Source organism: Piliocolobus tephrosceles, chromosome 5 (genome assembly GCF_002776525.5).
Source record: "Piliocolobus tephrosceles isolate RC106 chromosome 5, ASM277652v3, whole genome shotgun sequence".
In the NCBI taxonomy this organism is placed as follows: domain Eukaryota; kingdom Metazoa; phylum Chordata; class Mammalia; order Primates; family Cercopithecidae; genus Piliocolobus; species Piliocolobus tephrosceles.
In genome coordinates, this window is record NC_045438.1 from 59,303,720 (window position 1) to 59,325,962 (window position 22,243).

The window sequence follows — 22,243 nt, forward strand, 5'->3', positions numbered from 1 at the left end:
TGAGCCACTGCGCCCGGCCTGTTATTGATTTTTATCTTGCTTGTGTATAGGCTGTTGCCAGGCAGGTATGTTTTATTTTGGGTGAAGAGACATTTCTCCCATTCTCCCTGTAAAGGACTTGTCGATTTTATTTCATAAAGTCCTCCTCTACTGCAAGAGTATTTTTAGAAAATCTCCTAAGATTTTATTTTCTTTGGTGTTTTTTATGGTTTTTTAAAAAGACCTTTTATTGTGGATCATGCCAAACACATTCAAAAGTAGAAGAGTAAAATAAAGCTCTTTGTAACCCCTGTCCACCTTTGGCAACTGACCAGCTCATAGCCTTTTCATTTCATCAAGACCCCATCAGTGTCTCTTGCTCCTGCATTATTTTTGAAGAAATGGCAGGTATTTTAACACTTCATTTATAAGTATTTTCGTGTATACCTCTAAAGATGGGGAGGAAAGAGGAAAGTCTTTTAAAAATATAATCTACTACTTTGATGCCTAAAAAATGAATACTTTTAAATATCACAGTCCTTTAAGAATTCAGATTTCATAATCATTTCTGCAGTTGGATTCAAAATCCTAATAAAGTCTACATATTACTATTATGATCAATCTTCTCTTCATTTATAGGTTCCATTACCTCACCCCCAACCCTTATCCCCTACTTGTTTTTGTCTTTGGGACTTATTTGTTAGAATGGATTTCTGTAGTACCTGTTTCTTACCTTACCCTTGTTACATAGTTTAATATATTCTTTTGTATTTCTTGTAAATTGTTACTAGGATTTAGAGGGTGAATAAGATTCACATTCTTTTTTTTCCAAGTATATTTCATAACTGGGATTGTGTTCCATCAGAAGGCAAGTAATGTCTGGTTGTCTTTGTGATGCACTATGCTTAGATGAATTAAATCTTTGGGGATTGAAAAAAAAGATCTCATTCTATTCCTTCATTTATTAACTGAAGTATAAAGAGAAACTTTTATCTAGTACTTGGTTACTTAATAGTACAGTTTTAAAAGGATAAATGGTTGATTTTTTGGCCTTTATTTACCAGTTGTCAAAATGAATTTGTTTCCTACTCTTCTATAATGATAACCAATTAGTTTTATAATTATAAACTCATGAGTTTAAGCAAATTCACTGTTTCAGTCCATTGCGGTCATTATCCCTATTGATGCTTGTATTGTTCCACCTTTGGACAGCAAGCTCGTCTTCAGGTTGGTGCCTGTGTCTTTTTGACACAACCAGTAGGCTTTGCTAGTGTCTTTGATAATCTGATAGGATAAGATGTTCCAGGCCCATCTTGTATGTTTTATATGGGGTTCTTGTTTTTTTCCCCTGAAACCCAGAGTCAGCCAGCCATTTCTCTAAGTAAGTCTGGTTCCTTTTAATGAAAAATGCTGCTCAGAAATCCCAATCTGGGCACTAGGTATATGATTACCTTTAAAAAAAAAAATTAATCTTTGAGCCATCGTATGATTTATTCTGTTGGGAGAAGTGAGGTAGGAATTCATTTTTTTCCCCCAGATAGTCACTCATTTATTCTAAAACAATAAAATGCCATCTTTATTGTGGTACCTACATTTCTGTATGTCGTTGTGAACTTTGTACTTTTCTAGTTTTTCCTTGTTTTTTTTTTTAATGAAAAAAAAAGATTGGGGGCCATTCTTGTTTGTTTATATATATCCAAATGAATTTTAGAATTAGTTTGTCCTGTTTCAGAAAAAAAAAAATCCTATTTGTATTTTTATTAGAATTAATGAAGGAGGGGGAGAGGTGCTGTTGGTGATACTGGGGCTTCTCATCTAAAAATACGGGAAGACTCTTTGTATGAACCCATTTTTGTTGTATACCCCAAGACTTAATGACATAACAAATACGTGGTATTTCTTACAGTTCTGTGGACTGACAATGCGTGGTTCTTGTGGTCTGGAGAGCCCATCTGAGGCTGGATAGTCTTAGGTGGCCTTTTCTTCATGTGGGGGTCTCACCTTATACAGCTAGGATGATGCGGGCCTCTTTCCACGTGGTCTTGGATCAGCAGACTTACTAACCCAGACAGGTTCAGTGGTAGCACAGGTGATCCTGGCAGCAAGAGAGGGCAGCCCCCACCCCATGTATAAATGCTTTTCATGTCTATGTTAGTATCACATATGCTATCGTTCTGTTGACCAGAGTAAGCACGTGAACTCGTCCAGAGTCTTTTTTCTTTTTTCTTTTTTTTTTTGAGATGGAGTTTTGCTCTTGTTGCCTAGGCTGGAGTGCAGTGGTGCGATCTCAGCTCATCGCAACCTCCACCTCCCGAGTTCAAGTGATTCTCCTGCCTCAGCCTCGCGAGTAGCTGGGATTACAGGGATGCACCACCATGTCCAGCTAATTTTTGTATGTTTAGTAGAGACGGGGTCTCTCTCTGTTGGTCAGGCTAGTCTCGAACTCCTGTACTCAGGTGATCTGTCTACTTCGGCTTCCCAAAGTGCTGGGATTACAGGCGTGAGTCACCGCACCCGGCCATCATCCAGAGTCTTGATGGGAGGAGTGACAAAGTCATATTGCAAATTGGTATTGATATAGGGGTGGGAGGATTTACTGCGGCCATTGTTACACTCTACCTTGCTGTGTTAGTCGGTTCTCACACTGCTAGTAAAGACATACCCGAGACTGGGTAATTTATAAAGAAAAGAGATTTAATGGACTAATAATTCCACATGGCTTGGGAGGCCTCACAATCATGGTGGAAGGCAAAGGAGAAGCAAAGGCACATCTTAGATGGTGGCAGGCAAGAGAGCTTGTGCAGGGGGACTCCCCTTTATAAAACCATCAGATCTCATGGAACATATTCACTACCATGAGAACAGTATGGGGGAACCCCCCCTCCATGATTCGGTTATCTCCACCTGGCCCTGCCCTTGACCCTTGTGGATTATTACAGTTCAAGGTGAGATTTGGGTGGGGACACAGCCAAACTTTATCACATACTCTCCATTTTTTCCAATTTTCTGTGTCATTTGAGAAATTCTAAAGTTTTTTTCCAGATAGGTTTTACACATTTCTTAAGTTTATTCCTAAATATTTCATCTTTCGCCATTACTGTACATGATGTCTTTTTCCTCTCATTTTAATTTAGAATTCTTGGACAGGTAATATACACACACACAGTTAAAATTAAATGATATGAAAAGAAACGTAATGAGAAATGTCACTACCACTTGTGTTATCACTAATTTTCTTCTCCCATCTTTCTAGGTGACCAATTTAAAATTGATTTCTTGTTTTATTTATCTGATGCTTCTTTATGGAAATACTGGCAAATATAAATATTCTACTCATGAAAAAGGTAGCATGCTATATGCCCTATTCCACAATCGACCTTTTTTGACCATGTGTTCATTCCATGTCTGAGTATATAGATCGTTCTCATTCTCTTGTTGCTGTATAATATTCCATTTTGATGGCATAGCCTGGTTTATTTAATCAGTTGCCTATTAGTAGAAGCTATATTGGGGTAGCATTCCTTAGCATCTGATTTGCAGAAGTACAAAAGTGGAGTTATTTATTCTGTTTGTGAAGCTGTAGAAAAATGTTGCTTTCGTATATAATACTGGTAGAAGTTTAAATAGTACAACCCCAAATTGAGGCAGTGGGGATCTGGCAATGTCTACCAGATTAATTTGTCTTTCTTAGTGTGTGAGATTGAGCATTTTGTCATACATTTAAGGGCCATTGTATTCTTTAATGAACTGTTTGTTCCTCTGCCCATTTTTATATTAGGTTGCTGGTCTTTCTCTTGAGTTCCAGAAACTCTTCATGTTTTAGAAGATTAACACTTTGTGATCTGAATTGAAAATATTCTTTCCTTTATGACTTCTGCCTTATGTTAAGATTAGTGATCTTTACATAATAATTTTGTTCCAGGTTGTGTTATAGGAGTCAGCAAATTTTGGCCCATGAACAAAACCTAGCCTGTCATGTGCAGTTTGTAAATAAAGTTCCGTTGGAACACGGTCATATCCATTTGTTTATATATTGTCTGTGGTGGCTTTTGCACTGCAGCAGCAAAGACAGACTGAATGGCCTGCAAACTCTAAAATATTTACTATCTGGTCCTGTACAGAGAAAGGAAAAGCAACCCCTCATTTAAAGCCATCAAATCAAAGTGTTTTGTATGATACAGCCATTTTGACATGGCCTTAAAAAAACAGCCTAGGCAACATAGTGAGATCATGTCTCTTTAAAAAATAAAATATTAGCCAGGAGTGGTGGCATGTGCTTATAGTCCTATCAGGAGGCTGAGGCAGGAGGATCGCTTGAGCCCAGGAGTTCGAGACTGCAGTGAGTCATGATTGCACCACTGCCCTCTAGCCTGGGTGACAGAGTGAGATGCAGTTTATTTTATTGGATACAATAAAACATCCAATTAAATTAAAGTTTTGTGTGTTTAATTATGAAGTAAGGCACAGAACAGGCAGTCACACGTGGGTTTCAGAAGTATCTGTTTTGGCACATTACTTGGTAATGGTGATGGTACGTGTGATATGGCCACTTGGTGCCACCACATCAAATCACTGTTAAGATATCTTTGTCTAATTGTTCTTGTGTACACCGCATATAGAAGCTTTGATCTGGGTGAGTGTGGGTAGAATGACTCTTAAAATCATCCTAATCTATAGAAGTCTGGTTACAGTGTAGCCTCAGTTCGTATTTCCTGCGGTCTAAGTACTTTCCAGAGCTGTTCTGCATGAGTGAACTAGAGAGAGGGAGTGTAGTTTGGAAGAGTATGGTACGATTTGATTTATGTATTTTAAGTATTCGGAACTTTGCTCCCCTAGAATTGTACAATTGCCTTTTGTTACACTCAGATTTAAGTTTACTCTAAGTGTTTATTTGGAATTTATAATTCTGCTCAGTGAATTTCTATTTACATTTCTGTTTGACTTGAAAATTTCCCAAACTGCTTGTCTAATTGACCATCAGTTTAACAAATTACTCTAAGTGCATTTATTTCAGAATAACAGATATAAACCTATTTTAGGAAAAAAACATGTTTAAAGAACATATCAATTCACCAGTAGTTTATTCCTGAAAATTTTACATACAAAATATTTAAAAATTTTTATTCATTCTCAATTGCTGTTACCAGTTCTGTTTAGAAATTTCTTCTGTTGGGAAAAGATATTTTACTAGAACAACTGTTAAAACTTTCTTTCATCTTGACTATACTTTTGAATGGATTATTAAAGAAATTGCTTCTAAACATTTAAGGAAACTTCATTTCCTTCTTTGGAAATTTTAAGAGCAACATTCTGAGAACATAATTAATTGACCCACGTCCCCTTGGAGCTTCTTACCACATACAGCTGAGTTGGACCTGCCATAGTTTAACAATTTGAATAATGACACTGGTGAAACTGTAGAAAGTGTGCTCTTTCTACAGTTGGCTCTTTGTAGAAAGTGTGCTCTTTCTACGGAAAGTGTGCGGCTTTCCGATGACTCCCAGCAGGAAAAGATAAGGGAGAATTGGGTGATGGCTTCAGAATTCAGAAAGCTCTTAGTAGATTGGAGCAATTGGTTGAATCTAATAGCTTGAAGTTTCATGGTGATAACTATAATATTTTGTATTTGGTTCAAATAACAATGGAGTAAGCACAAGGTTGAACAAAAGCTGTGGAAATCACTGATATGCATTAGTTCCCCTGTATGGATGGGGGATGTGTTCCAAGACCTCCAGGGATGCCTGCAACCAAGGGTTGTAACAAACCTTATGTATACTATGTTTTTTCTATACATGTCTGTGACAAAGTTAATTTATAAATTAGGTACAGTAAGAGATGAACAAGAATAACTAATGGTAAAATAGAACAGTTATTGTAGTATGCCAGCAACACCACTCTTATGCATCAGGATCATGATAAGTAAAATAAGGATGACTTGAAGATGAGCACTGCCATGCCTGATAGTCAGTCTGCTAATTGGGACGGCTACTACATGACTGTCGGGTGGGCGGTGTCTGCGGTGCAGAGATGCTGGGCAAAGGGATGATTCACATACATCCCGAGTGGGATAGTGTGAGATTGCATCATGCTACTCAGAATGGCATGGACTCTAAAACTGATAATTGTTTATTTCTGGAATTTTCTATTTAATATTTTCCAACTGCATTTAATAGCAGTTAACTGAAACCGAGGAACATAAAACTGTGGAGGAGGAGGGACTACTTATATTGAAAAGCATTTATGCCTTCACCATTTAGATTAAGGACAAGTACATCAATATATGTTAGCATAATAACGTTCAAGGTCTGTGAAAGTAAGTTCTGTTTCTTCTGATAATCTTAATAAGCCAAGATAAGATTGAGAAAGGCGTTAAATATTATAAAATTTTATAAGTCATGAATGTGCTTAAGTTAAACAAGCTTGCCATTTAAAGAGGTAAACTAGTTATATATAGAAATATTACCTACTGTTTATGCAGAACTTCACTTCTCAAGGATGTCAAGTCCTCCTTTCCCTGGAATTTCGGAAGATTTACATATTTTATTTTTTAGTTGTACTTTTCTGTTTTAAAGATGGGGAGCAACACTGTTGAAGATTTATTGCTTTTTTCCCAAGATGTAATTGTGATTTATATGCAGTCAGAGAGGTAGATACTTAAGAATGGGGCCTTAGGTTTTGTATTCTAACCCTCACATGAACTTTTTTCATTGCCAGGGTTTTGTGGATTTTTTTTCCTTCCTATTTGGAACTGTTTAATTCTCTGTTGTTGTTCATTTTAGGATCTAGTTTTTTTTGTTTGTTTGTTTGTTTTCATTTTTGCATAATAAATACAGGTAGTTCTTAGTTCTTATGGCCAGTTTTTTTTGTTTTTGTTTTTGATTTTTGTTGTTGTTGTTGTTTTACCTAGAATGTTTCCTTAATAAATTCTTTGGTTTGGGGTTATTGGTTTGTATTAACTTGGACTCTCTAGATTGCAAGTGACAAGATGTGGACTCACATTAGCACGAAAGAAGATACATTGGCTCCGGTAACAGAGAAGTCTTCCATGGGGAGAATGAGTGTCAAGCTTGTCCTTCGAACAGGACACTGTTTCTCTTTGTCATTCTGTGCTACATTGACTTCATTTTTCAGACAGACTTTCTCCACACCTCAGCCAGTTAGCCATTGACAACAACACTAGAGAGAAGGAGCACTGTCCCCAGCTCCCATACCGAAGAGCTCTGAGAAAGAATTCTGATTATCCAGTTTCCAAAAGGAAGGGATGTGGGGCAGACAGAGTAACAGATATGTACAACATAGGTCAGTTAGAATGTGTATTGTCATACTCCTCTCTTCTCTCAGAAAAGGAAGTATGTGTTAAGAATGGATTATGCACATTGTGGGCAGATGTGTGCTTGCACACTTGGTATTCTAGTGTCTGGAGCATTGAATGGAGAGCTTTGAATCCATTAATGTTTATTTTACTGCTAAGTAGATTAGTAGTTAATGGAACAGATATGTGAGATTGATGTCTAGTAGCCATTCATGTCACCTGTAACACTTTTTGAAATTTCTGTTGAAGAGATTAGTTGTGGTTGACAATATGTATTGAATATATAGTTTGGAGTTATCCACTGACCAGGACTAGGTGGAAATTTAGCTCTTGGAAATAGTTGAAGAATGAGTTCTTGAAGTATAGCTAACAGTGGAAAAGGCAGTATAGGAAAATGGACCATTTCTTTCAAAGGCCACATGGAAAATAGACTGGCAATTGGGGTTGAGGCCAGCCTCTCTGTCTGTTTGGATACTGTTAGTGGTAGACAAGAGGGTGAGAAGGGGAAAGTGAGAAACCAGGTGTAGGCAAAATGCAAGGATAGGAAAGAGAAAAGAGGGGTGCTGGGAGATGACACCCAAAGGCTTTCAGTTTCGTTGAAGCTTTAGCGTCTCTAGGCTGAATAGAATAGTCAATATTTTTTTTTTATTGACATGTTATACTCATTTGGAGAGATGGTTATTAAATCCTTTTGTCCTCCAAAATTATTCTCAGTTCAGATTCGTAAGAAGCATCTGTTTAAATCTTAATTCAGTGTTTTAAATAAACTTAACAAGGTTTATAAACATTTTTCTGTGAGTGTCCTTGTCTGTTTCGTGCTTACAACAGGAAATCTAAGACTGGGTAACTTACAAAGAACAGAATTTATTCCTCATAATTGTGGAGGTAGGCCGTTCAAGATCTAGGTGCTGGCAGGGTAGGGCCCGGCTCTGCTTCCAAGACAGCGCCTTGAGTGCCCCTTCCTCCAGGGGAAAGGGTGTTGTGTCCTCACACAACAGAAGGATGGGTGAGAGTAAACCCACTCCCGCAAGCCCTTTTTGTAGCAGTGTTGATCCCCTCATGAGGACAAAGCCTGCGTGACCTAAACACCCCCATTTGCTACACCTCCCAACACCACTGCCTTGGGGGTTCAGTTTCAACACGAGTTTTGGAGGGTCCAAACCCTCTTAACTGTAGCAGTGAGTAAGTGCTTAGTAATATTTAAATGTGTGAGGCCGTTTCCATTTCTTTCTTTCTCACTTGTTTCACGTTCTGTTTCACTACATTCTAAGCTTAGTAAACAAGAAGCTTAGGTATTCTATTTTTGGAAACTAATTGGATTTGGCTGGATTTTTTAAAATTTCAGTAGGATTCTTGAGGACCAATAACACAACAGCGGGTTCCTCGTGCCCCCGAGTGGGGCTCCTCTCTGAGGAGTCGCTTCCATCCAGTCCATCCCCTGCCTGCGTTTCTCTCCTGTTTGTCCTCATGGCAGGAAGGATCGAGGTTGATGCAACATGTTTTTAAAAAACACCAGCCGGGCACTGTGGCTCACCCTTTAATCCCAGTATTTTGGGAGGCCAAGGTGGACGGATCATGAGGTCAAGAGATCGAGACCATCCTGGCCAACGTGGTGAAACCCCGTCTCTACTAAAAATACAAAAATTAGCTGGGTGTGATGGTGTATGCCTGTAATCCCAGCTCCTTGGGAGGCTGAGGCAGGAGAATGGCTTGAATCCGGGAGGCAGAGTTTGCAGTGAGCCAGGATTGGGCCACTGCACTTTAGCCTGGTGCCAGAGTGAGACTGTGTCTCAAAAACAAAACAAAAACAAAAACTACCCCAGCCGGGCGTGGTGGCTCATGCCTGTAATGCCAGCACTTTGGGAGGCCAAGGTGGTTGGATCACCTGAGGTCAGGAGTTTGAGACCAGCCTGACCAACATGGTGAAACCCCATCTCTACTAAAAATAAAAAAAATTAGCTGGGTATGGTGGTGGGTGCCTGTAGTCTCAGCTACTTGGGAGGCTCAGGCAGGAGAATCACTTGAACCCAGGAGGCAGAGGTTGCAGTGAGCCCAGATGGCACCACTGCACTCCAGCCTGGGAGACAGCGAAACTCAGTCGCAGGAAAAACAAAAACAAAAACAAACACCACATAACATGACAAGCAGAATTCTGTCCACCTTTGCAGCCGTGTCAGGAAGATACCTCAGCACAGCTGCTTTGTCCTTCATGATGCTCTGAGGGAGCCGCCCTGCTGGTCTGGGTGCCCTGCCATGTTCTCCACTCGAGTCTCAGCCTCCAAGGATGGAGGTGGAGGTGGGGAGCTGCTGGGATGTCTTGACTCACAGGCTCTCCCACCATTTGTTTCTTCCCAGCAGTTTACTAGGAAACATTTTAGACGTGGAGAAAGGTTGGAATTGAACGCCATAGACCCACCATCTAGATTCAGTGCCTGCTTTGTCACATACTCATCCATCAATCCATCTTACTAGTTTTTAGTATTTCAAAATAGTATTTTGGCTTTTTTTTTTCTTAGTCTGTGACCACTAAATATGAACCTTTATTCTCATTAAACTAATTTCAGGCATCATTAAGCAAATACATAGAAAGGGTGATAGCCAACAAAAGGGCCTTTCAAGTTTCTGCCATATGGTGGGGTGTTCAGTAAATATGTTAAATTAATGCACTTGCATTAGTCCTGTTAGACTAGCCCTGTTGCTAAACTTGAATTTGCCTTTTAGGACAAACAATTACTCTTAAACCGTATGTTTCCCAGGCACATGTGATGCCCAGTTTATAGGATGGACTTCGGGAAGACAGTCTGTGAAAGACAATCACTTAAAATTTGAACGTGGTTTAAAAATATGTATTATATATTATAAAGGTATATATAAAACATTTTAAACACATACTTGGTTTTTACCACGGTGACTCTCTCTTGGGATGCACGCATAGCAGTGTTCCAAGGCATCAGTGTTTCCAGACCCTGTCTCAAGGATCCTCTTTGAGGAAGAACCTGCAAGAGCAGTCCCTCCTCACTCCAGCCAGAATAGCTTTGTCCTAGTCTGTCTTATATGAAACTAAGATTTCATTTAGGGCTGGGCACAGTGGCTCACACCTGTAACCCCAGTACTTTGAGAGGTTGAGGCAGGAACGTCACTTGAGCCCAGGAGTTCCAGACCAGCCTAGGCAACGTGGCGAAACCTTATCTCTACAAAAAATACAAAAATTAGCTGGGCACGGTGGCACGCGTCTGCAGTCCCAGCTACTGGGGAGGCTGAGGTGGGAGGATTGCTTGAGCCTGGTAGGTCAAGGCTGCAGTGAACCATGATGGGTGAACCATGATGGGTGAACCATGATGGGTCAAGGCTGCAGTGAACCAGCCTGGGTGAAGAGAGAAACTCTGTCTGGAAAAATAAAGAAAGAAAAGCTTTTCTTTTAAGGAAACGTTTTAAAATCATGGCTGTTAGGTAACTTGGCCAGCACACACTGCCCTATGTAAGTCTTGATATGGTGGAAGAGTACCCAGATCACATTTCTGAGTTAATGTGGCTAAAGATGCTGTATTATCATTCTTATTAGATAAGGAGCAGTGAACATTTTAATGGCAAGAGATTCTTCTGAAGATGTGTGAATCTTAGATGTGTGTGCGTGTGTGTATGCCTTTCTCTTCAGTTTCTGAGAGTCAGTGTTCCTAGAATGAACAGTTTGTGTATCTCCACTCTTACCTCCTAAGAAGAAGAGCATAATCTGTTGTTGTTATTGTTGTTGTTGAAATAGGTGGGGGTTTTTTGTTTTTTCTTTTTTTGTTTTGTTTTTATAAGAGACAGCAGGGTCTCACTCTGTCACGCAGGCTAGAGTGCAGTGGCATGATCCCAGCTCACTGTAACTTTGACCTCCTGGGCTCAAGCAATCCTCCTGCCTCAGTCTTTTGAGTAGCTGATGCTACAGGTGCTGGCTACGATGCCCAGCTAATTTTTCTTTAATTTTTTGATAGAGATGGAATCTCACTTAATTGCCCAGGCTGGTCTCGAATTCCTGGCCTCAAGCAATCCTCCTGCTCTTTAGTCTCCCAAGTAGCTAGGATTGCAGGTGTGAGCTGTTGCACTCAACCAAAATAGGTATATTTTGAGTAACTTTTTTAGGGCTGATCTCTAAATGCAGTGTGGGCAGCTGCCAGAAACCTTCCCTGCCTCCGGAACAGAACAGGGCTATCGCCGTTGGTGTTACTCTTCCTCACAGTAGAGCAGATGAATCATTTTGGTAATGTCTTCCTTTCTTCCAAAACAGCCGCAGCCACTGTCATGTTCGTACCAGCGTGCTTAGAAAGTGAACTGTGCACCTTTTGTGTTTTTACTGCTCCGTCTATGTTTGTAACATCCTCTTTTCCTCTCCACTCCTGATAGGCTCGGGTTATGTATGATTTTGCTGCTGAACCTGGAAATAATGAACTGACAGTTAATGAAGGAGAAATCATCACAATCACAAATCCGGTAAGAGAACTGTACATTCAAATCTGATTGTCCCATGTGGACTTATTTTTAAGATTTTATTTTTTGTAAGTTAATCATTCAAACCCATGTGATTTTTTTCCTGTTGCTTATGAAGTATTGATGGTGAAGTAAGAAGCTATTATATAAATGTAGAAATAAAATTCCCTAAAGACAGCTATGTATGTAATTGAGTTTATTAGGTCTGCTTATTTTGTATCTTCCTTGATATGTTTATCTTACCTTTTAGGTACCCCATAATTGTCCTGGAATGTAGTTCAGTGTGTTTACCCCTAGCATGATAATACTGTGTCTCTAGAATAAGTAAAAGATGATGGTGATTTTCCTAAATTTCTTAACTGATTGATCCTATCATCATTTTTCTAAGCTCTTTTCCTAAATCAGATTAGATTGCCAGAAAGCAATATACTTAGACCAGCTCCAGTGGAGTTAGCTCAGCTCCCAGTGGAGTTCCCTTTGCTGAATTACAAGATATTGCCTCAGCTTTTATTCGAACAAGAAGCAACTATATATATAAAAAGCATTTCTGCATCTTTACAAAACCCTGTTTGATCTTGTGTACATACACATACACACATGCATCTTCAAGGTACACTCATGTATACATATGTACACATACATAAACACACTCTTCAGATGTGTGTGTGTCTCTGCTTATATAACTAGGTTTATTATGCCTCCCTGATAAGCATCTATGTGAACTCTTATCTCAGGTTCTTTCTCCTGGAGATTGGGCACATTTTGTTTCATGAAATAAAATCTTCATAGACTGTTGGATTTCTGTTATGGTCTGTGTTGTCAGGAAGCTTAGAGGCAAACAATATTCATTTTTTGTCCAATCTTTGCCCAAGATTCTGTTACAGTTTTTTCCATTATTTCTGTGTGATATTTGTCTCATTACATTTAATTGTCCTTTTTACATGTAACTTTTTGTAACTGTTCTTAAAATATGTAGCAAAATTATGAGATAAACATCATTTGAAATAATGTTGCAACAAAAATTGTATCAATTAATAGTATTTCATTGCAGGTTCATATAGAGGGAGAAGGAACAAAAGCAGATAGGGAGAATTTGTCTTTGTAAACTGAGTAAAACTTGAACCTGTCGTTACCCTTTCTTCACCTGGCTGATTTCGTGACACTGCCCTGTGCATCCCTCTCCTTGGTCCATGCCTCCGCCTCTGGACCCCACACTGCAACATGTCTCTTCTGTGTCCTCTCCCTCGTGACTGTCACTCACATACTTAATATGTGTGCAGTCCTGGGAGAGGTACCCTGGAGATACAAAGATAGGAAACCTGGCCCTTGCCCTGTGCTCCCGGTTTTCCAGAGAGGTCTGCATGCCAGTAGGGAGCTTGTTGTGTCTGCACTGTAGAACATGTTGGATCCCACACCCCTCTCCCCAGCCTTGCTGGCTGTCCTCTTGTGTCCTTCCCCGCTCTGCCTTGCAAGTGTTGGGATTCCCACGTCTTTCCATCTTCAGCCCATTTCCTTATACTGTGCAGTCTCAGATTTTTGTATTGCTATCTCTGTGCTGATGACTTTAAACCTGTATCTGCAGCTTTCCCATGTGGCTCCAGCCTCAGAGGGGGTCTTCCAGCTGTGTCCCAGACACCTTCACTTAGTTTTTTCACAAGCACTTCAGACTGATCACGTCAAGACTCAGCTCATCACTCATGCGACGCTCAGCCTACTCCTACTTCTCTGTGTTTCTATTGTGGCACCTTTCCATTCAGTGAACCAAGGCTAAGTCACTTAAAGCCATTGGTTTCTCTCCGTAAAGTTTTACTCCGTCCAGCCTCTCCTCTCCACCCAGCGCTTCCTGCCAGCACCCTGAGCTGAGCTGGCATCCTCTTGTCTGGACCATGCATCTTCTTCACTGGCCTCTCCCTCAAGCCCAGGGTCTGTCTAAACGGCCAGTGTGGCCGGGTCATTCCTCTCTGGCAGCATTCTGTCAGCTGCAGGTGTGTGAGACACCCCACCATGGGCCCCATCAGACCTCACCAACCTTTCCCTGTGCACGTGCACAGGCACACACGCGCACCCATGTACGTACTCTCACACGCACTCTCTCACGTTCTTGTGCATACCCCCCCACACACACTTGCACACACCCTTATGCGTGCACACGCACACACATGCACTCACACCCTTGCACCCTCGTACACCTCTCATACTGTCATACACTTTTACATACTCTTTCACATATGCACTTTTACACACACATACTCTCATGCTCACCTGCACTCACACACACCCACAGTTGCATGCTTTCACACATACCCACACTCGCATGCTCTCACACATAGGCAGCACTCACACATGCGAGCACACACACACCCTCTTCACTCACACACCCATGCTCATGCTGTCACACATACACATACGCACTCACACGTGCGAGCACACACACACACCCCCTCACTCTCACCTGCCCTCACGCACACCCACACTCATGCTCTCAACACGTACACATACGCACTCACACGTGTGAGCACACCGCCCATTCACCTGCTTTCATGCACACCCACACTCATGCTCTCACACAAGCACTCACACGTGCAAGCGCATGCACACCCCTCAGACACTCTCACCTGCTCTCACACACCCACACTCTCCTCACACAGATGCAGCACTCACCCGTGCAAGCACGCACATGCCCCTCAGACACGCTCACCTGCTCTCATGCACACGCACACTCGCGTGCTCTCGCACAGAACTCCTGTGAAAGGAGAGAGTGAGGACTATGGCAGTGCAAAGATCAAGGAAGGAGAATGAGGAACGGCAGAAGTAATAGTAGTTTCTGAATAGTGAGCATATTTAGGAAACATACTTTATATGTCTTGGATTAAAAAATGAATGGGCCGCGTGCAGTGGCTCACACCTGTAATCCCAGCCCTTTTGGAGGCCAAGGCGGGTGTATCACTTTGAGCTCAGCGGTTCAAGACCAACCTGAGTAACATGGCAAAACCTCATCTCTACAAAAAATACAAAAATTTAGCCAGGTGTAGTAGTGCGCACCTGTAATCCCATCTACTTGGGAGACTGAGGTGGGAGGGTCACTCGAGCCCAGGAGTTCGAGACTGCAGTGAGCCAAGATTGCACCACTGCACATCAACTTGGGAGACAAAATGAGACACTGTCTCAATAAAAAAGAAAAAACACTGATTAGTAAAAGATTATGTAGTAATTTTGTATAATATGCTACGTGTACATGTTCTCATTCATAGGTGGGAACTGAACAGTGAAAACACTTGGACACAGGAAGGGGAACGTCACACACTGGGGCCTGTCGTGGAGTGGGAGGACGGGAGAGGGAAAGCATTAGGAGATATACCTAATGTAAATGACGAGTTAATGGGTGCAGCACTCCAACATGGCACATGTATACATATGTAACAAACCTGCACGTTGTGCACGTGTACCCTAGTACTTAAAGTATAATAATAATTTTAAAAAATTTTAAAAATGCTTGATGTATATAAGTTAAATAGATTCAGTTTTAATCATAGCAGAGATTAAAGATTCTTAAGTCTTACTAACATTTTTTTTTTTTTTTTTTTTGCCTTTTTTGCAGACAGGGTCTCACCCTGTCACCCAGGCTGGGGTGAGGTGGTGTGATCTTGGCTCACTGTAACCTCTGCCTCCTGGGTTTAAGCAATTGTGATGCTGCAGCCTTCCCAGTAGCTGGGATTACAGGTGTGAGCCACCGTACCTGGCCTCATCTAATTTTTTTATTGAAGTATTTCAGTTTTCTTGGTAAAACAGTGTTGTTCTCAAGTTGCTATTGTGGTCAGAAAGTGACAAAGTTGTGGCTTAAAGTGATTTTTTAAGAGAATGTGATTATTCAGATTCAGATAATTATTAACTAATAAGAGCATTATTTTAAAACTTTAAAAACTCTTAGTATGTTAAGATGAGAAAGTAGGACTTGCCACTTAACATTGCTAATAATTAATAATATTAATTTTAACATTAATAGCTTAATATTTAGATAAAGTTTCTTCCAAGGATAGCAACTTTTATTCTGACTAAAAGTTACAATTTCTCCTTTGATCATAGAGTGAAATGGCAATCCTGGTATATAGAGTTCTACTTTATTACTTAGTTTATTAATATTATTTATCCAGGAGAACTAAGAAACCATGAATCAGTTCACTTTTTCTGCATAACAATCCTAAAACTTAGTAGTTTAACCCCATAACCATTTGTTACTGCTCAGGAATCTACAAGTCAGCTGGATGGTTCTCCTGAGCTGCGCTGTATGTGTCTGCAGTCACTGGACCCTGCTGGGGACTGACTGGTCTAAGCTAGCCTCACTCATGATTCTGACAGTTCTCCGGGTTGGCTGGCTTTGGGTGGGGCAACAGGGAAACTGGGTCTCTGTCATCATCTAGCAACCCACATTCATTCATATAGTGGCTTGGGTGCCAGAAGAGCCAGCTGAAGTGTGCAGAAGCCCTTGAGGCAAGTTCTGGATTCCCTGGAGGATTTCCACCTAATCGTGTTGACCAGTGAGGTGGCAGAGGGCAGATTCCAAGCCTGGGGTACGCATCCCACCGCTTCACATTCAGAGCTGCAAGCTGCTTTTATCATCTGCCACAGACCAGTACACAGACAAGACGTGGGTCATCTAATCATCAGCTGTTTTCAGTCTTTCATCACTTATTATTGAAGTTTGATTTTTCTTGTTTTTAGGTTACATCATTTTCTGAAGTAAAGAGAAGGCTTAAGAATTTAAGATTTTGAACAGTGTTCTCTAGGAATAAAAAGCTTAATGTTAATTACTTTTTTTGTGTATAACAATTCCTCCACACAAAATTTCTCCAGGAAATCTCAACTCTAATCTTTTTGTTTTTTGTTTTTTGGGTTTTTTTGGTGACTTATTAGGATGTAGGTGGAGGATGGCTGGAAGGAAGAAACATCAAAGGAGAACGAGGGCTGGTTCCTACGGATTATGTTGAAGTAAGAGTTTCCTGTCATTCATTCATTAGAGCTCATTCTTTGTCAGCATCTTTTTATGAATTATCAACTTTCAGGAAGTCAGCAACTTTTTGTAAAATAAAATTTCCATTGTAAATATAATAAATGTTAACTATATAAAATGTGGAAAGTACATTGAAATAGAACTAAGAAAAATATTACCTGTAGATCCAAGCTCCAAAGAATGACTATAAATATTTAGATTAAGTTTCTTCCAGGGATAGCAACTTTTAATTAGTCTGAATAGACATTAATGTTTTTCCTTTGCTAATATTGTCTATAATATAAATATGTATAAATATATTATAAATTGTATAAATTTAATAAGATATGAAATGTATCGATATATAGATATTACATAAATTTTAAATATATATTTAATAATATATATTTTAAATATATATGATACATATAACGTATTTTTCCTTTGCTAATATTGCTGCTGTCTATAATACTGTTTATTGTACAATTAATTCACAGTTAAATAGATTTTTTTAAGTGTGTATCTCAGTTCCTTCTCCCATTCCCATGGACAGAGGGGTGTCTTGGGTGAGCTGCTGTGGGGATCTCCTGGGTAGAGCTGTTAGGGTCGGGTACCCAGGAGAGCAACACAACAGCCTGGGCTGGCCCTGCCTGGGACTCCCCCAGCTGAGCCAACCGCCTGGCGCCCCCTGCTGGTTGTCTTTCGGTCGCTCCAAACCGAGCATGTGCAGCTTCTTGGTAAGCTTGTCTTTCATGTTGGGTGACAGAAAAAAGCGAAGGTTTCCTGATGCCCTGTGAATACAACTGGAGCTAGATCAAGAGTAAAGGTACCTTTGGTTCACCTCCAGGAGACCTGGGACCTGGCTGCAGAGTGATATCGAAGGCCATCTTTCTGTTCTTGATAGACAGTGAGGGGTGGGGAGTCGTGACCCCTCAGAGAATCTGATGCAGTCTCTAGGCTTTCCTTCAGAAACATGTGCCCATGCACACACCACAGCCTTTTCCATACAACTGCAAACCCCTGTTCACAGACCCCTGGCCTCAGTCTGTAGGTCTTACGTTGAAGTCTTGTTTTACTTGCATGCACTTTGCATCCAGGAGCCTACAAGTTGACAAGATTGAGAAAAATCTGAGGATTTAAGTTGATACTGGCAGTAATTGGATTTTCTAGGATTCTGCTTATAGAAAGGCCTAGTGATTACAGATATTCTTGGGTTTGCTTACCTTTTAAGAATATAAAAACCCCTCTGTTAGAAGTAGATCCTGCAGGCAGAAAATCAGTAAAGACGTGGTTGAACTCAGCACTATCAATAAATTGATGTCCACTTGTGGATGTCTATAGACTGCTTCATCAGACCACAGCCACATACACATTCTTCTCAAGCTTACATGGAACATTCTCCAAGACAGACCACATATTCTGAGCCATAAAACATACCTCAACATGTTTGAAAGAAATCATGCAATGTCTGCCCTGAGACGACAATGGAATCACACTAGAAATCAAAACAGAAAGATAGATGGAAGATCTCTAAAGATTGAACAACCCACTTCTAAATAATGCATGGATCAAAGAGGAAATATCGAGAAATTAAAAAATAGTTTGAACTAAATGAAAATGAAAATACAACCCATCAAAATATGAGTATGCAGCGAAAGCAGTGCTCAGAGAGAAATTTGTAGCATTGAAGAATATAAACGCTTTTTGACAGTTCTTGCTTGCCCTCATCAGACTCCCTGAAGTGACCCTAATGCATGAAAATAATTGTGCCTCTTTCTACTGTTCAGATTTTACCCAGTGATGGAAAAGATCAATTTTCTTGTGGAAATTCAGTGGCTGACCAAGCCTTCCTTGATTCTCTCTCAGCCAGCACAGCTCAGGCCAGTTCGTCGGCTGCCAGCAACAATCACCAGGTATGTCTCACTTCCTCCTTCTGGATGTGGCTGGCTTTACTGAAAGCAGAACATATTTGTGAAAGCTTGTGATGCATTATAGCTATTGCTATCCCCCAAAAGCATAAACAAAGTCGCTTTTAGGTTGTTATGTGGCATTTCTGTTGGGTACTAACAAAGAACTCACCTGTTAAGCCTGATAATGACTGTTTGCAAAATTTATTATAAGAGAAAAGGCAGGGTGTTAATTGAGGGTTGCTTTGAGAAGTCTGTCATGATATGAACACAGACCCCAGAAACTGCAAATACCCTCTTAGATAAAGTCATGGAAAGAAGAGGAAGAAAAGGAGGGTCTTGTTGAGGAGGTCAGTGTCAGAGCCTCGGCCTGGATCAGGAAATGGATTCCCTGGCCCTGGAATGCTGCTTACACTCTCAGAGCTGGAGGCCTTCATCCTGCAAATAGAAGCAATGCATGTGAAAGTCTACCAGATCCAGGCACTCAGCACTTGGTACTCTTACTGTATTGCTTCCAGGAAACTTAGAATAGTGGGATAACTTGAGAAGAATACAAGGAAATTTTACATTAATTTTAACTAAAATTTGACTAGGTGAAATTTTCTATTTCATTTATTGCCAAATGATGACACAGAGTAAATGACAAGAAGAAAATTAAGAAGATAGATATCAAAATATTGTTGCTGCTGGGCACAGTAGCTCACGCCTGTAATCCCAACACTTTGGGAGGCCAAGGCAGGTAGATTGCTTGAGTGCTGGAGTTTGAGACCAGGCTGGGCAACACAGTGAAATCCCATCTCCACACGTTAAAAAAAAAAAAAAAAGTTAAAAAAAGAGAATTAAAATATTGTTACTGCTTACATCTTTAGAAATGAATGGGCCTTAGGACATGTTATTTGTTGATTTTTTTTTAACTACATAAAAGATTTTACATTCTATTAGGCCTAATAATCATATCACTTACAATTATTTGCTTATAGAATATCTGTTTATTAGCCAGGCGCAGTGGCTCACGCCTGTAATCCCACCAGCACTTTGGGAGGCCGAGGCGGGTGGATCACCTGAGGTCAGGAGTTTGAGACCATCCTGGCCAACATGGTGAAACCCCATCTCTACTGAAAATACAAAAATTAGCTAGGTGTGGTGGCAGGCACCTGTAATCCAAGCTGCTCGGAGAGCTGAAGCAGGAGAATCACTTGAAGCTGGGAGGCGGCCACTGCAGTGAGCCAAGATCGTGCCACTGTACTCCAGCCTGGGCGACAGAGTGAGACTCCATCTCAAAAGAGAAAGAATATCTGTCAATTGACCTTGCAAGTGAGTTTATCTAAGTTTATCACCATATACCAACTGCAGGTTTTATACATTTCAAAACAGCTTTTTGTAGACATTCTGAATTACAAATTAGACTCAGATATTTAAAATTTGCAGGCAAGGTGATCACAGTAATTGAAGAACACTTTTCTATATTTTATCATTCTGTACTACTTGAGAACGTTGGCCAGGTAAGGGTTACTCACTGTGAAACATGAATAGTAGTTATACCTCACTTGAAGTTTTCCCAGGGGTTCTCAACCTGAGCCTCATTGCTATTTGAGGCCCCACACCCTTTCCTAATGGGACCCGTCCTGGGCACTGCAGGATATTGAGCAGCCTTCCTAGCTTCTCCCTACCAGGTGCCAGTCACATGCCCACCGCCTCAGTTGTGACAACCAAAAATGTCTCCAGATACAGCCAAGTTACCTAGGAGCAAAGCCAAGCCGGTTGAGATTCACTGAATTACACAAAAGCACCCATGAGATGGGTTTGCATTAATAAAGGACAACGTTTTAAATAAGAGAATTGTAATGAGGTGATCATAGAATAAGTGAGGCAAACAAAAAATAGAAATATTTATCTTATTTTAATTCGAGGGACTGACCATCTATTATCTCAAGATAGGTGGAAGCAGTTTAGCTAATAAAAATAAATTAAAACTCAGATTTAAGTAATGTTCTGTTAGGAAATATATTCCTTGGTTTACTTGTAGTTTAATATAAACTGGTATAAGTCTAAAATTTGTTTCATCTAGGTTATTTAGCAGGTAATAAAACAAACAAAAAAAAAAGCGGGGGGTGGGGAATCCAGTCTAACATTGAATCTAATCAGATCCTTTGAAAGCAAAGAAAAATGAACTGAAACTAGAATTAGTAAAATGCAGAAAGCATAGCCATTGTTAGAGCATTTGAATTTAACTTAAATCAAGTAAAAATATTTTAATAGCTATCTCTGCCCTCTGTTATCTGAGATATGAGAACAATTTAGGCCAAAATTTGGGTACATTTTATAAATATCATGAAAGATGTCACGTGTAGGAAAGCAAATGACCATTATTAATTGGTAGCTTTTTAAACATTTTCCTATCAGGTTTGCCCATTGCTTTCATTTTCTGAACGCGGGTAGGAAAATGCGTGCTCTGAGGTATGCTGCTTGGGAGGCTCCGATTGCCTGTTCCGGCACATGCTCTCTCCCAGGGTCGATTTTGTTTTGACAGCCGGACCTCGGAGAAGCTGGGCCTCTCTCCCGCCCATCAGGCCTGCGGGCACATCCCTTCTCAGGCTTGCATCTCTTCAGCTTGGCACACTCTGCCAACTTCTGAGCCAGTGTCTCTTTACTCGTCTTAACATCAGTTCGTTTAAATTTGACTCTCTTCCCACACAAGCAACTTGAAGCCTCATATTCAGTTGGTTATCCAATTTCCTGAGTGTTGTATTTTTCTTTAAGTCATATCTTTTTAAAGATCCCTTTGAATAACTTATTTCGGGCCTGCTACTCTTTCCTTGACTTTGTATTCTTCATCTGTGCTGCATTTCAGAGTAACTAGTTCATGAATGTATAATCTGCTATGTAAGATAGCACTTTCTTTTGGTTTTTCTTGAAACTCCTAGTTTCAGGTTGCTTGGGGACCCTTTGATCCTAGATTCTTACTGAGTAGTCTCAGGTAAGCAGAGTGCTGGTGTCAGGGCAGTGTTGATGCATCCAGGATGCTGACCTGCTGTGATTGCTTTCCTCCTTTAATGGTAAGAAAATGCTTTATCAGCTCAAACGTAGTCCAGCTGAGTTTAAATTAGAATTGTCACTGTGAAAGGAATATGATAAGTTGTTCTTTAAATGGACTGAAACAGTTTGATTTGGAAAATTATAAAGCTATTTATTGAAGTACTTGGAGAAAATAATAGCATATTTTTATGGCCTTGGAATATGGAAACCCTTTTCTTATTTTTATTTTTTTTTTGAGACAGAGTCTTGCTGGGTCACCCAGGCGCTGGAGTGCAGTGGTGCGATCTCAGCTTGCTGCAACCTCCGCCTCCTCCTGGGTTCAAGTGATTCTCCTGCCTCAGCTTCCCAAGTAGCTGGGACTACAGGTGTCTGCCACCATGCATGCCTGGATAATTTTTGTATTTTTAGTAGAGACAGGATTTCACCATATTGACCAGGCTGATCACGAACTCCTGACCTTGTGATCCGCCTGCTTCAGCCTCCCGATTGCATCCGGTCTATGGAAGCCCTTTCTGAGGCTGACAACACAAAGTCTAGTAGCCATTAAGGAGA

General features: G+C 40.5%; 1 protein-coding gene across 2 annotated transcripts in view; it reads left to right on the forward strand.

Moving 5' to 3' along the window:
• The window catches only part of SNX9 (sorting nexin 9), a 126,609-nt gene that overhangs the window by 34,200 nt on the left and 70,166 nt on the right, over window positions 1-22,243 (forward strand). For both annotated transcript variants that reach the window (XM_023206068.2, XM_023206069.2), the window contains 3 exons: window positions 11,678-11,764; window positions 16,673-16,747; window positions 18,536-18,661. In XM_023206068.2, the coding sequence (XP_023061836.1) occupies window positions 11,678-11,764; window positions 16,673-16,747; window positions 18,536-18,661 (288 nt within the window). The remainder of the gene's footprint in view (window positions 1-11,677; window positions 11,765-16,672; window positions 16,748-18,535; window positions 18,662-22,243) is intronic.